This window comes from Lathyrus oleraceus, chromosome 4 (genome assembly GCF_024323335.1).
Source record: "Lathyrus oleraceus cultivar Zhongwan6 chromosome 4, CAAS_Psat_ZW6_1.0, whole genome shotgun sequence".
In the NCBI taxonomy this organism is placed as follows: Eukaryota; Viridiplantae; Streptophyta; class Magnoliopsida; order Fabales; family Fabaceae; genus Lathyrus; species Lathyrus oleraceus.
Genome location: NC_066582.1, coordinates 497,023,273 through 497,037,163, shown reverse-complemented (window position 1 = coordinate 497,037,163; position 13,891 = coordinate 497,023,273). Strand labels below are relative to the sequence as shown.

General features: G+C 31.7%; 1 protein-coding gene across 1 annotated transcript; it reads right to left on the bottom strand.

Moving 5' to 3' along the window:
* Positions 1–9,938: 9,938 nt before the first annotated feature.
* LOC127076756 (hydroquinone glucosyltransferase) lies at positions 9,939–12,297 on the bottom strand. Its single transcript, XM_051018527.1, has 2 exons — positions 11,706–12,297; positions 9,939–11,056 (listed from the first exon to the last, which is right to left on the bottom strand). Exons 1-2 carry the CDS (start codon positions 12,220–12,222, stop codon positions 10,164–10,166), a joined length of 1,410 nt encoding a protein of 469 aa, XP_050874484.1. The 5' UTR covers positions 12,223–12,297; the 3' UTR covers positions 9,939–10,163.
* Positions 12,298–13,891: the final 1,594 nt, after the last annotated feature.

Genomic DNA, 13,891 nt, shown 5'->3' with positions numbered 1-13,891 from the left:
TAAGTGGATTAATTATTACATTCACTTATATATATTCATGAAATATGTGGTTATATATATATATATATATATATATATATATATTATATATATATATATATATATATATATATATATATATATATATATATATATATATATATATATATATATATATATATATATATATATATATATATATATATATATATATATATATATATATATATATATTCATGAAATGTTTAAATTTGTAGACTAAGAAACAAGCAGAGGGATACGAGTGTGGGTATTATGTAATGAAACACAAGTTTAACATCGTATATGCCGACATTGTTGAATCGTGGGATCAGATATATATAATATCATGAAATGGTTTCAATAACATATTAATGTTAAACTAATTTTCTATTATAATTTAAACATGTGATCTTCAATTTTTTCACTTGTTTATGTAGACGTTTAACGACATGACACTTTTCTTTCCTGAAGACTCAGATGACGTCCATAGACGTCAGACGTTTATTTTTAATGCGTTAGTTGAATATGGGGGTGGTAATGTATGACTTCGTCTTTGATGATTGTAAATATATTTTTATTGCTTAATTTTATATTTTGTAAATATTTAGCTATATATATGTATAATATAGAAGTAAAAAAATACAGATTTGTAATATATGAAAAAATAAAATAATAATAAAAAAAAGTATTAATCACAAATATTTATACCAACCGTTGTTATAGATAAAATACAAAATATTATAAACCATGCAATCACATTGGTTGTATACTTTGACTGTTGTGATATATAGCGCACTGCATAGTTTATCATAAAGTAGAAATCATTATATATACAATCATACCTTGCCTCACAATGGTTGGTCGAACGTGGTTGTATCCCTTTTCCAACCGTTATGATATGTGTTTTCCGTAGTAGTGAATTGTTTCTCCCACCTTAGACATTCTCTTTCTTCGTGAGCTCCAATTCAAGTTCTAATTAGGTATTTATCTCCCTTCTTCCCCTTTCTTTATGGAGATTATTAGGGATTTATATGAGGATGATAACCTGCTTGAACCCTCTACTCGTGACAAGCGTATGACATTATGAAACTACTATTATAGGAACGTTAAACATCCCGATGTGACCTTCGACTTTAAATTAGTGGAGTTAGGTATGTTCGGAAGTTGTGAGAGCTCTCTTAGTTCCGAGAGTGGTGATAGTAGTGGAAGTGATAGTGCTCCTCTTATCGTTCTATTTTTTTCAGGAATCAAGATGATCATGGATATTACCACCCTTGAGCCCAAAGAAGCGAGGGAAGTTGTATCTGCATATACCACATTTGGAGTATAGTGAATTGGAGAGTTTCTCTCTCCCTCAGACGTAGATCATTCGATCAAACTGGATGAGCACAATTTTTGTGTTTCTCGCCTTCTTTTATCTTCTTCTGCCAAGTTAATTCACTTTCTTATTGCATTAAATGTTATTAATGTTGAAGGTCATTTGTTTGATTTTCATTATTCTTTGTCCCACACGTCAAATTTTATGGTGCGATTGAATTCTGAATAATTTCTTTTGAAAGGGTTTTAATTATTCTACCAATTTCACAACAAGTGGTGCCAAACATGGGGCAAATGGATATTATTTACAGGTGAGCACCATGGGTAAATGAGAGATCAAGAAATTTTGGATTGTGGAAAGTAAATATGTAAGCAATTTAAATTCAAGAGAATTGTATTGATGCTTTCAAGGGTGCGGAATTGATTTTGCATGCCTAAGTAAAGCAGAGAATACCAAGATGGTGGATAGGGCCAGGATTGCCATTATCTTGTGCCTCGAGGACAAAGTTCTAAGAGAAGTCGCCAGGGAGCTAACTGCGATTGCGATGTGGGAAAAATTGAATCATTGTATATGACCAAGTTTTAGCTCATAAGTTGTGTTTGAAACAACAACTCTATTCATTCCGAATGATGGAGAACAAATCTATAGTAGAGCAATTAACTGTATTTCACAAGTTTATTAATGATCTTGAGAATATTGAAGTGAAAATTGAAGATGATGACAAGGCTTTACTATTGTTACGCTCATTACCCAAATCCTTTAAAAACTTTAAGGATGCTCTTCTCTATGATAAGAAATGTACTATTACTCTGGATGAAGTCCTAACGGCGGTGAAATCCAAGGAATTTTTAAAGGCAGAATATTTGAAGATTGTTGATAGTAGAGAAGACTTGAATGTCTCAATAGGAGGAAATAAGCGTAGAGGGATGTCCAAATCAAAGAGGTTTGACAAGTCAAAGGTAAAATTCTATAATTGTAAAAAAAACCTAGTCACTTCAAGAGGGGTTGTCCTGAGAGAAAAAACAATGATGATTTTGTTCAAGTTACGGATGCCTTAGATGAGGATGGTTACGAGAGTGTTGTTGCACTAGTAGTGTCAAGTTTGGAGACTATAAATAGTTGGATCTTAGACTCAGGTTGCTCTTATCACATGTCTTAAAAAAAAATACTTTGAGATTTTGAAGCTGGAGTAAGGTGGATTGGAGTGGTTGGGAAACACTTGGGGTAGAAAATAGAGTTTATTCTTGGAAAATTGGAAGACTATTTTCGTGTAACCCATTTGTAATATCTTGTAACAACTTTTGAAGTATAGTGAATTGGAAAGATGCTCTCTCCCCCAAACGTAGATAATTCGATTGAACTGGATAAACAAACAGTTGTGTTTCTCGCATTCTTTTATCTTCTTCTGTCAAGTTAATTCACTTTCTTATTGCATTAAAGGTTATTATTGTTGAAGATCATTTGTTTGAGTGTCATTTTTCTTTGTCTCACACATCAAATTTCTTGGAGTTAATGAATTATGAATAATTTCTTTTAAAAGAGTTTTAATTATTCTATCAATTTCACAAGAATTTGTATAACTAGTATACCTTATTTAATGTTGATAGTTGATTAATTAAATATAATTATAGGATGGTTTTTATGGAAATTCATAGGGTGGTACTAAATGAGTGTATAGTGGACTAGGAACAATTGCTAGACATATTGTTTTTTCTTCCACGGAATACAGTAAAACCTAGATGCTTGTGATATGAATTACCAAAATGACATTGCAATAAATAGCAACTAGTTATAAATCCATGTATTCGTACGAGCATCTCTTATATCATTCGATATAAGTGTCATAAATGATGAAAAACGATTTTTTTTGTGTGTTATTACTACCAAATGAAAATTTATATGTTTGTGTCTATGTATTGATGGCCGCAACAGAAGTTGTAGTAGCTTGGAGTGAGCCAAAAGAGTAGAATCCATCTTTATTTATTATGCCTTGTATAACAACTTCAGAAGTGGCATGAGATTTGACCATATATTTGTAAATATGAAGAAAAAAAATACTTTATTGTCTTTGGCAAAGTGACTAACAAATATTAGGTTTTTTATGATGGAAATAACTAGTAATAAGTTTTTGAGTGTGAGATTAGTGTGTGCTTTATAAGGTGAACTGAAGTGTGCAGTTCCATTAGAAAAAAAATAGACAAACCTTGGATATTTTAAAGGAGAACTTATCAGTGTCCTGATTTCGTCATAATCGGACAACTTTAGAGGCTTTTCAAGCAACCTTAATATTATGCTATCTAGTTGTTATGCTAAAATTTGATAAACAACCGCTAGTCTCTTACTTAAAGGTTACTTGTGGGATCAACTAGAGAATTCTAAAACATAGTGCTAAAAAACTGTACTTTTATAATGTTGGTTGAGAAAATGCTACTTTCGACGTAGTCGAAATAGTTGTAGAGAAATAGAAAAAGAGTAACTTCGACAATAATGAAAAACAAGAGTGTTGTATGAACGAAAATAAAGCGACAATGCAGGTAAAATAAGGATGTAAGCAACTGAGCAGAAATCATAAAAGAATTTAAAGACTTTGCATAGAAATAAACGTGGTGTTTCAGAATTCATACATTCTCTCAATAAACTCTTTTCTCTAACACTGATACTTTGAGCATATGTGAGATTTTGTGATGAAAACAAATGAACACCCTGAATTCTAACACTAGAAACTCTATTTATACTAATATGAAATATCTCCTTCCTAACGTTCCATTCTTCAGCTTTAGCCACATAGACCTCTGCATGCATTTCGCCCATGCATTTCCTCCACATGTCTTCAAGATAAAACTAGGAAGTAGTTACTGATTTTTGAACATAAAGCTTTTGCACGCTCAAATAATCGTCACTTTGCGTGCTTGCCGCTGTCGAAATGCTTTTGTCGAAATATCTTCCAAACACATTCCCAAAAATTCTAAGTTTCATTTTTCTCTATTTGAGACTTCTACAATGTACATGTCATCAAACGTTTCATTTCCCTTGACTTATGTTCATGCTGAGATTTTCCTTTCTATCGAAAATATTACATAACACTAGTTACATATGGATTGCACGTTCCTCTTCCGCTTAACAACTACATTGTATGCTTTAAATCTTTCTCTTCTTTGGGGCTTGGGTGTCGGTGATCGAGGATAACAACAAATCTAAAAAAGGACATGATTTATGTTTCTCCTCTCGAAGTTGAGAGGAGGAGTTTAGTGCCTCCCACTCCGACGATGGTGCTTCAAATATTTTTATAGGCTGAATAATGCATTTTTATTGACAACTTTAAAAATAACATATCTATTTTAATTTTCAAACATTGACATAATACTACATATTATAAATAAAATTTAGAATGTATTTGAACAGATATCACATGTTTGATCATATAAATAATATACATTAAAATATTTATTTTCAAAAAGACATTGTTAATATTTCTACGCATTTGCGCAATAAAAAATATAACAATGTCACTTAATGTCTCTGCTAATGTTTATGTTTAATTATTTATTAAACACATTTTGTCTTATTTTATCTAAATATTTTTATGATTTTCAACTATCTATAAAATTATATAAAGACAAAACTTAATTTTGGTGTAACGTATTTTCTTTTTTTCATAATATATGGTATTCCTAATCACCAAATTATTCCACTCACACCTGGTTGAACAAAGTCACGTCAAAATGCGGTTTTCTCAATTCAAATAAAATTTAATTCGCGAATATTACATATTGAAAACAAAACTTAATATGTATATGAATAAATACCAATATAATTCATCATATAAATAGTTTATATTAAAATCAAACATATACAAAAACGCTATTAATATTTTCACGTGTTAGCGCAGTAAAAAAAAGCGGACAAACAGGCACGGAGTGCCCGTTTGGACGCTAGTCTATATAAGGATTTTGATAGTAACGAGTATATTAGATTTTATTTGATTTGAGGAGACTATATGGATGCATATGATGTGCATAATAGAATTAGCACATGCAATTTCATATGCATAGTCTTTAGATCTACTTTTCCTCTTGAATATAAACCATGACCTATTTGAGAAATAGGCAAATGTTAATCAATTCTTTACAAAGGAAAAACTTTTGACATAGTAATTTAATTAATTAATATATATATATATATATATATATATATATATATATATATATATATATATATATATATATATATATATATATATATATATATATCAACTTTAGTTTCTAAATATAATCAATTTGATTTTTTATGTTTTAATACAATTTGATGGTGTTACTAGGACATATTTTTAAAAATAGTAATATATTTCTTTAATAAGGAGAAATAATAATAAATGTATCTAATATTCTTCAAAGGATCTTATTTTTAGTGGGAAATAATATGTCTATAAGATCTTATAATTATGGACACAGAAAATTAAAATTAAAAATCAAACACATACAAATAACTCATAAACTTTGTCTATTAGCAAACTTACATATTTTATTTTTACCACATATCTAACCCTTGAATCTTCTACATGGACTTTCCCAAACTCTTCATTTGAGTGCCAACATAGAGAATGTTTTCATGGATGACCCATCTTCCATCATAGCACAACTAGCAAATTTTTGTAATTCTTTCATTCTTCTTCCAATTTCTTCACTCTCCATAACACCTTTTATAACATTAACCACTTCCTCCTTTACCACAATTCCTTTGCTATCATATTTTGGTCTCATAGCAATTCTAAGTCCATTAGTCATCAATTCAGCATTGCTTCTTTATTCAGCAAATAATGGCCAAGTAATCATTGAAACTCCATGAACAATACTCTCCAAAATAGAATTCCAACCACAATGAGTTAGAAATGCATCTATTGCATCATACTTAAGTACTTCAACTTGTGGTGCTCAATCACACATAACAAAACCTTGTCCTTTTGTTCTTTCTTCCCTTTTTTAATGTTTGGCAAGCTTTCAGTTAGAATTTAATTGATTTTGTGCAAAACGCAAAAATACTTATGTTCCCTCTGAAACATTGCACACAAACCACAACATAAAACACATAAAAAATTCTAGACTCACATTACTATTTCACCCCTTTTGACAACATAAAAAAAAAGATAGATCGAAATGCATCTAAAACGAAATAAACAGCCACAAACAAATAACTACATATGAACATATGAGCTAAACAGTTAAGAAGAATATAAAACAACAAAGATCAAATATATACCACGAAGATAAGCATGCTACATGAAACAAAATGAAAATAAAAATTGAGTGATTAAAACTATCATGTAAAAGAATGCATTAAAAACATAAATAATGCATGAGCAAGTATAAAAATGCTCAAATGCACATAATTAGGAATACACATTTAAAGAGACATATACTAGAGATGAAATGAGTAAAATGAAGAAGGTAATAAGAAAACCAATGCATATTCAAAAACAACAGTCCCCTTTTGCCATATGATCTCTAAGAAAATGGTGTTGGATCTCAATATGTTTGGTCCGCGAATGAAGTTCCGGATTCTTAGTGATGCTTATTGCACTAGTATTATCAGACTTAATCGAAACCCAAACAAGTTTTAAATCATAACATAGCAATTATTTATTTAGTCATAAGCCTTGTGCACAACAACTACCAACGACTACATATTCAGCCTCAGCGGTAGAAAGCGCAATGCAAAGATGCTTCTTATTGTTCGAAGAAACTGAACAGCTTCCAAATAAGTGATCAGTACCGCTAGTAATTTTTCTATCCAAGTTGCACCCCGCGAAATCGGAATCAAAAAAACCTTCAAGAAGCCCTTCACATTGTGGTGAAAGATATTTTCTAACCATAGTTGATGATTATTCTAGAAAGTTGTTGATATTCATTCAAAAGACTAAGGATGTGACTTTTGAACCGTCAAACTAGGCAATGAAGTGCGTTAGTCCCTAAGTCATAATTCCTAATTATCCAATCCCTGGTCAATTAGAGAATTCAACAGTTATAGAAGTTCTGATAAATATCCATAGGGTCAGTAGTCACTACTTATCAAAATCAAATTGAATGTCGTAGCAAACAATATGCAATTGGCACAATCTATAATTGAATAATAATAGAGTCAAGACAATTACATTAACATCATCCGATCATATGTCTCAATCAAAACAAATAGGTTTATTATCAAATAAGACCTAACCTAAGAGAAATCTACCTAATCATGTTGAAATTAATCAATACAATAAGCGTATACTCGAAGATCATGAAGAATCACCGAAGAAAAATCTCTTCAATGGCTCTAATTGTCTCCAAAAGCTCAAAATTGCTCAAATCCATCACTTTCTATCTAGGAAATCGAACCCCTTTTTGTTCTCCAATTTTTTTTCTTTTAAAGCCCCAAAAAGCATGTTAGGAAAGTGTCCTAACGTGGCCGCACTGAGGAGCAACACATGCGTGTTACATAATGATGGCAAAAATACAGGCACATTATGAATTGGCGCGAGCGCGTTGATTCAAGTGGCTTCATTGTGTTTTTGTTCCTTTTTTCACCAATTTTCACACTAAGTCTTTTTCTTCACCCTTTGTAACTTTTCCATACTTTTTTTTCACACTTTTGCTTATAACTTGCTCATTTTTAGTCTGATTTGTTCAATTTTTCTTGCTAAATCGCGTGCAATGACAACATGTCATCAGTATCTTGAGGGAGTCAAAGCATATAGGATGTGGTACGTAGAACCATCTCACAGAAGGTGTATCATAAGTCGTAATATGGTTATCAATGAAGCTGAGATGGATTTCAAGAAAATTGATGATGTTGGTCAAAGTGCAAAGATCTCAGACGAGGAGCAAGAACAAGAAGAGTTTCCTGTTAAGGTGGAGCATATAGATGCTGAAGTTCAAAACCAATATGAAGTTGTAGAAGAAACACAAGATGCTGAAGAAAATTTGGAAACTGAGGATGACTACCTGTTAGCTAGAGGCATGCTAAGAAGAGCCATCAAACCACCTCAGATACTTGGTTATGTGGATCTCATAACTTTTGCTTTAATCTTTGCAAGTGAGATACTTGATGAAGAACCTAGAGACTACAAGAAAGTTGTGAGGAGTCGAAATAAGAAGGAATGGTTGAAGGCCATAAACGACGAGATTTAATATCTTCATGACAACAACACATGGAAGTTGATCAAGAAACCCATATGGGCTAGGTTAGTCAGTTGTAAATGGATTTTCAAAGAAAAGGAAGGAATCAAATGCGTTATGTCAAAGAGATTCAAGGCAAGACTGGCTTCAATGGGCTTCACTCAGAGAAAATGAATGGATTTCTAAGATGTATTATCTCTTGTTGTGAAACACATATCCATTAGAATGCTCCTTGCTATGGTGGCTAGGTTCGACCAAGAACTGGAGCTGATGGATGTCAAGACTGGTTTTCTATATGGTTATCTAGACAAAATAATTCTTATGAATCAACCTGAAGGGTATGAAAAAAAGTTAACGAGGATTATGTGTGCAAGCTAAACATGTCACTATATGGCCTGGAACAATCTCCTAAGCAATGAACCAAGAGATTTGACAAGTTCATGGTACACATAGGTTTCATAAGGAGCAACTTTGATCATTGTGTTTATTTCAGGTTCTCACCTGAAAATCACTTGTCATATTATTACTCTATGTGGATGAAATTCTCATAGCAAACAACCTTGTCGAAGAAAGATTCTCTCTCTCACTCACTCTCTCTGAATTGCAAAATTTCTTGTTTTTTGATCAAGAAACTCTATCTCTTTCTCCTAGATTTATTTTGTTCTAGGCAACGATTTCACAACATATGACAAAATATTTTTTAGTCTAAAGTGCGACTTGCTCCCTCATGGTTGGTTCAACTCAGATTGTGCTAGCTACCCTCTAACTAGGTGATCAATCATAAGTTGGATGGTGCAACTTGGTGACTCTCTTATTTCTTAAAAAATAAAGAAACCATCCTATCTTCCAATTTTCTGCTGAGGGTGAGTATCACTCATTGGAGACCATTCCATTCTGAGTTAAAATAATTAAAAATGGATCAAATCAAATATATAGATGTAGAAGACAAACCCATGATTGTTCATAGTAACAGTCAAGTGGCTTTACACATTGCTAAGAACTTAGTGTGCAATGAACGCACAAAAACAATTGATATACCCCCAAAATTATTGGAAAAACCATAATTTGACTCTTTTCTTGATAAGATCGACATTTGAATTAAGCTATATTTGGCAAATCTATATAAGGATTTTGCAAGTAATGAGTGTATTACATTTTATTTGATTTGAAAAGCTCATTGAGGAGACTGTACGGATGCATATGATGCATATACTAGAATTAGCACATGCAATTTCATAGCCATAGTCTTTGGAGCTATCAGACTCCTCCTCTTGAATATAAACCATAACATATTTGAGAAATAGGCAAATGTTAATCCATTCTTTAGAAAGACAAAACTTTTGATATAGTAATCTAATTAATATGTATATTTTTATGCAACTATATCTTATCCATCTTTAGTTTGTAAATATAATCGATTTGATTTTTCATGTTTTAATAAAATTTGATGGTGTTACTAGGACATATTTTAAAAAATAGTAATATATTTCTTTAATAAGGAAAAATAGTAATAAATGTATCTAATATTCTTCAAAGGATCTTATCTTTAGTGGTATAAGATCTTATAATTATGCACACACAAAATTAAAATTAAAATTAAAAATCAAACACATACAAATAACTCATAAACTTTGTCTATTAGCAAACTTTTCCATATTTTATTTTTACCACATATCCAACCCTTGAATCTTCTACATGGACTTTCCCAAGCTCTTCCATTTGAGTGCCAACATAGAGAATGTTTTCATGGATGACCCATCTTCCATCATAGCACAATTAGCAAACTTTTGTAATTCTTTCATTCTTCTTCCAATTTCTTCACTCTCCATAACACCTTTTATAACATTAACCACTTCCTCCTTTACCACAATTCCTTTGCTATCATATTTTGGTCTCATAGCAATTCTAAGTCCATTAGTCATCAATTCAGCATTGCTTCTTTGTTCAGCAAATAATGGCCAAGCAATCATTGAAACTCCATGAACAATACTCTCCAAAATAGAATTCCAACCACAATGAGTTAGAAATGCACCTATTGCATCATGCTTAAGTACTTCAACTTGTGGTGCCCAACCACACATAACAAAACCTTGTCCTTTTGTTCTTTCCAAAAACCCTAATGGTAAAAAATGTAATGGATCCACTTCATCATTACTTAGGTAACTAGCACTTGCTTTATCATTTGGTTGTCTCCAATTAACCCATAGAAATTTATATTTGCTCAATTCTAACCCCAATGCAAGCTCATTAATTTGGTCTTGTGAATGTGTGCCACCACTTCCAAATGAAATGTAGATGACTGAGTTAGGTGGTTGATTGTCTAACCATAGTACAGATTCACATGCTTGATTTTTAATATTGCGTCTTGTTTGTATTATAGGCCCTACTGGATACACATTAGGACCATATGGACCATTTTGAGATATTGCGTCAAATGTTTCTGATTCCAATTCATGAAAGCTATTGATTATGATGCCATCAGCTTGATGAAGTTGTTGGGAGCGGTGATGAAATAAATTGTATGCTAAATTTGATCTGTCTTGTACACTGTCTGGGAGATCTCTGCCATGAAGAGATATGCAACCTATAATGAAATAATTGTCAATTAAAATAAAATCAATGTCTCTTGAGCTTTTAAATATAATATATTTGAGTTATGGTTAGCAAAGGTCGCAATATTGCTGATGTGATAGAATATAAAACAACATCAGACAGCAATACGTCCAACTGTATCAAGAATTATACGAAACAATTGTGTCATATTTTTCCCGTTATTTTCATTAAAAATAATAATTTTAGAATACCAAAACTCAATTTACTTTAAGTCTTAACATGAAATATTTTTCAATATTATATTTAAAACTTTTCTCTATTAAAATTCATGTTCCACGACCACAATTTAAATTATAATATAGATTATTTCCATAAATAATATATATTAAATATTTTTTTTTAGTAGCTGTGTATTTTGCTGCTCACACTTGAATTTTAATTATTTTTCTCAAGTGTTATATTTACAAACATAAGACTTGATCTTAACTAAAATCTCACTCTAACAAACATTCAAGAGATCTTAAGATCACATCTTGGTCCATAACCTTAACTTTTTAAGATTATTAATCAATTTCTAAGTATTAATTTAATTACTCACTAATCAATCAATATTACTATAACAAATATAATAGTAGTTTAATATAAAGTTGAGTCAAATGAAGGGTTAAGTAATTTATCACCTGGAATCTCTATTGGTGTGGGATGATCCTTGTACTCACAAGTAATTATTTTATCCAGCTTTGAGAAGTATAGGCACATTGACAAAACCATTGCCGAACCAGGAAAGTATGTGTAGGATAAGATACTCAATTCTTTAGCAAACTTATGTGCTTCATGTGCAAACCCATCAACAATTAGAGCAACCAAATTGGAGTTAGTGCTAATTGACCTTAAGGTTTCAAACACATATGGCATAGATTTAAAAACCGAGATTTGAACTTGAGATTCAAGCAAAACCTCATTCTTTAGATCGTCAAAGTTAATTGGAGGAAGGAAAATGCATTGAATACTAGAAGGGAGGGTATCAAAGAAGGGTTTGGATGCAATAGAAGGAGAGTTACTAATTGTGGGAATGATACATGTGACATGGAAAGAGTTTTTGTAGAGATGAATGAGTTGTTTAGCAAACTCGAGTAGTGAAACTTGATGGCTAAGGACAGGAATAGAGACAAGGACTATATGAGTTTTTGCTTCCATGGAAACCAGATAAGTAGTATAGCATTAGCAACCTCACACTACAATGTAATGACAAGTTTACTACATTGAATGTACTGGTCACAGTTCTATATTTTTATAACCTCTTCGAAATAATAGGAAGGAAAAAAAATTATAAAATTTTCTTTTCAGATGTAAGTGTTGAATAAAGAACTGGAAATGTAGAATTAAATTACAATTGTTAAAGAGTAAAAGATGAATAATGAATTGTAGGAAGATCGGAAAACATTGATTAGTGTAAATTGTTCTTCAAATATAATTTATTTTTTTAAATTATTAATTTATAAATCAATTTGAAAGGTTATATATTCAGTTAGGAGTTGGTGAAAAAAGAAATCCACACACGATATAATAAACTTGTGAAATTGATGTCTGAGAAATAGAGTATGATGAGTTTCTTTATCAGCAAGAAAACCATAAAGTAAAGGAAATGAGAGAAGAAAGACAATTCAAAATGGTATAATACTCTGGATTTCAATTACACATTATAGAACAATGTTTATAATTGAATCTCAACCACACCACTTTCTCCTTCTATCAGAATTGTTGAGAAGTGAGATCTAATATGTTATTTATAAGAAAACTAAACCCTAGTTTTCAACTAACATACTAAACAATTAGGCCAAAAGATTGGCCCAATTCGCCATGCTAACAATCTACCATATTTCGACAACTATACTAACACTTCGAATTCAACAGACTTTGCTACAACATTGGCTTATCATCCATAAGCTACAAATCTCCACCTTAAAACAAACTCTGAACCACGAAACCAACTAGTTGTCATCATGCAGTCCTATCAGTTGCATACACTGTAAACACTTGTAACTTGACAATTTCTTGGTGATCATATAAACATTGTCATCAATCGAAACCTTCAGCACTTGGACTTCTCCATGCTCAATTTGACGAAATACAGCCTCACATCGATGTGCTTAGTTTGCTCATGATAGGCTAAATTCTTCGACATGTGTATTGCACTTTGGTTGTCACATTTAACAGTGATTGCTTAACCTTCAAGTTTTAGCTCCTTAGCAAAACCTTCAAGCTATAATGTTTCTTTCACTTCTTCAATGAGGGAAATATACTCTACTTCAGTGGTTTATAAGGAAACAACCTTCTGAAGTGTTGCTTTCTAACTGATTGTTGTGTCAAACATAGTGAACGCATATCCGAAAATAGATTTTCTAGAATCCATACAACCTGCATAATCAAAGTCGACAAATCTTTCGATTTTGACTTTTCTATCATCACCGCAGGCCCCGCCATAAATTAGAACTCTACTCAGAGACCCATTTATGTACCTCAAAATCCACTTCAATGCTTGTCAGTGCACCTTTCCAGGATTGACCATGTACCTGCTTACAAGAACCATTGCATATGTTGTGTCTAGCATAATATATACCATAACATTCATCAAGAACCTACTATACTAGCATATGGAATTCTATCCATATAGGCTCTTTTGACTTCAATACTAGGACTTTGAGTCTTATTTAGATTGAATTGAAGATTAGTCGGTGTTACACCATGATTTGAGTTTGACATGCCAAACTTGTCGAGAATCTTCGTAGGCATGTCTCTTGAGATAAGCATAATCTCGGCTGCTTTCTATCTCTCTAGATATCTATTCTAAGAATCCTAGAGGAAT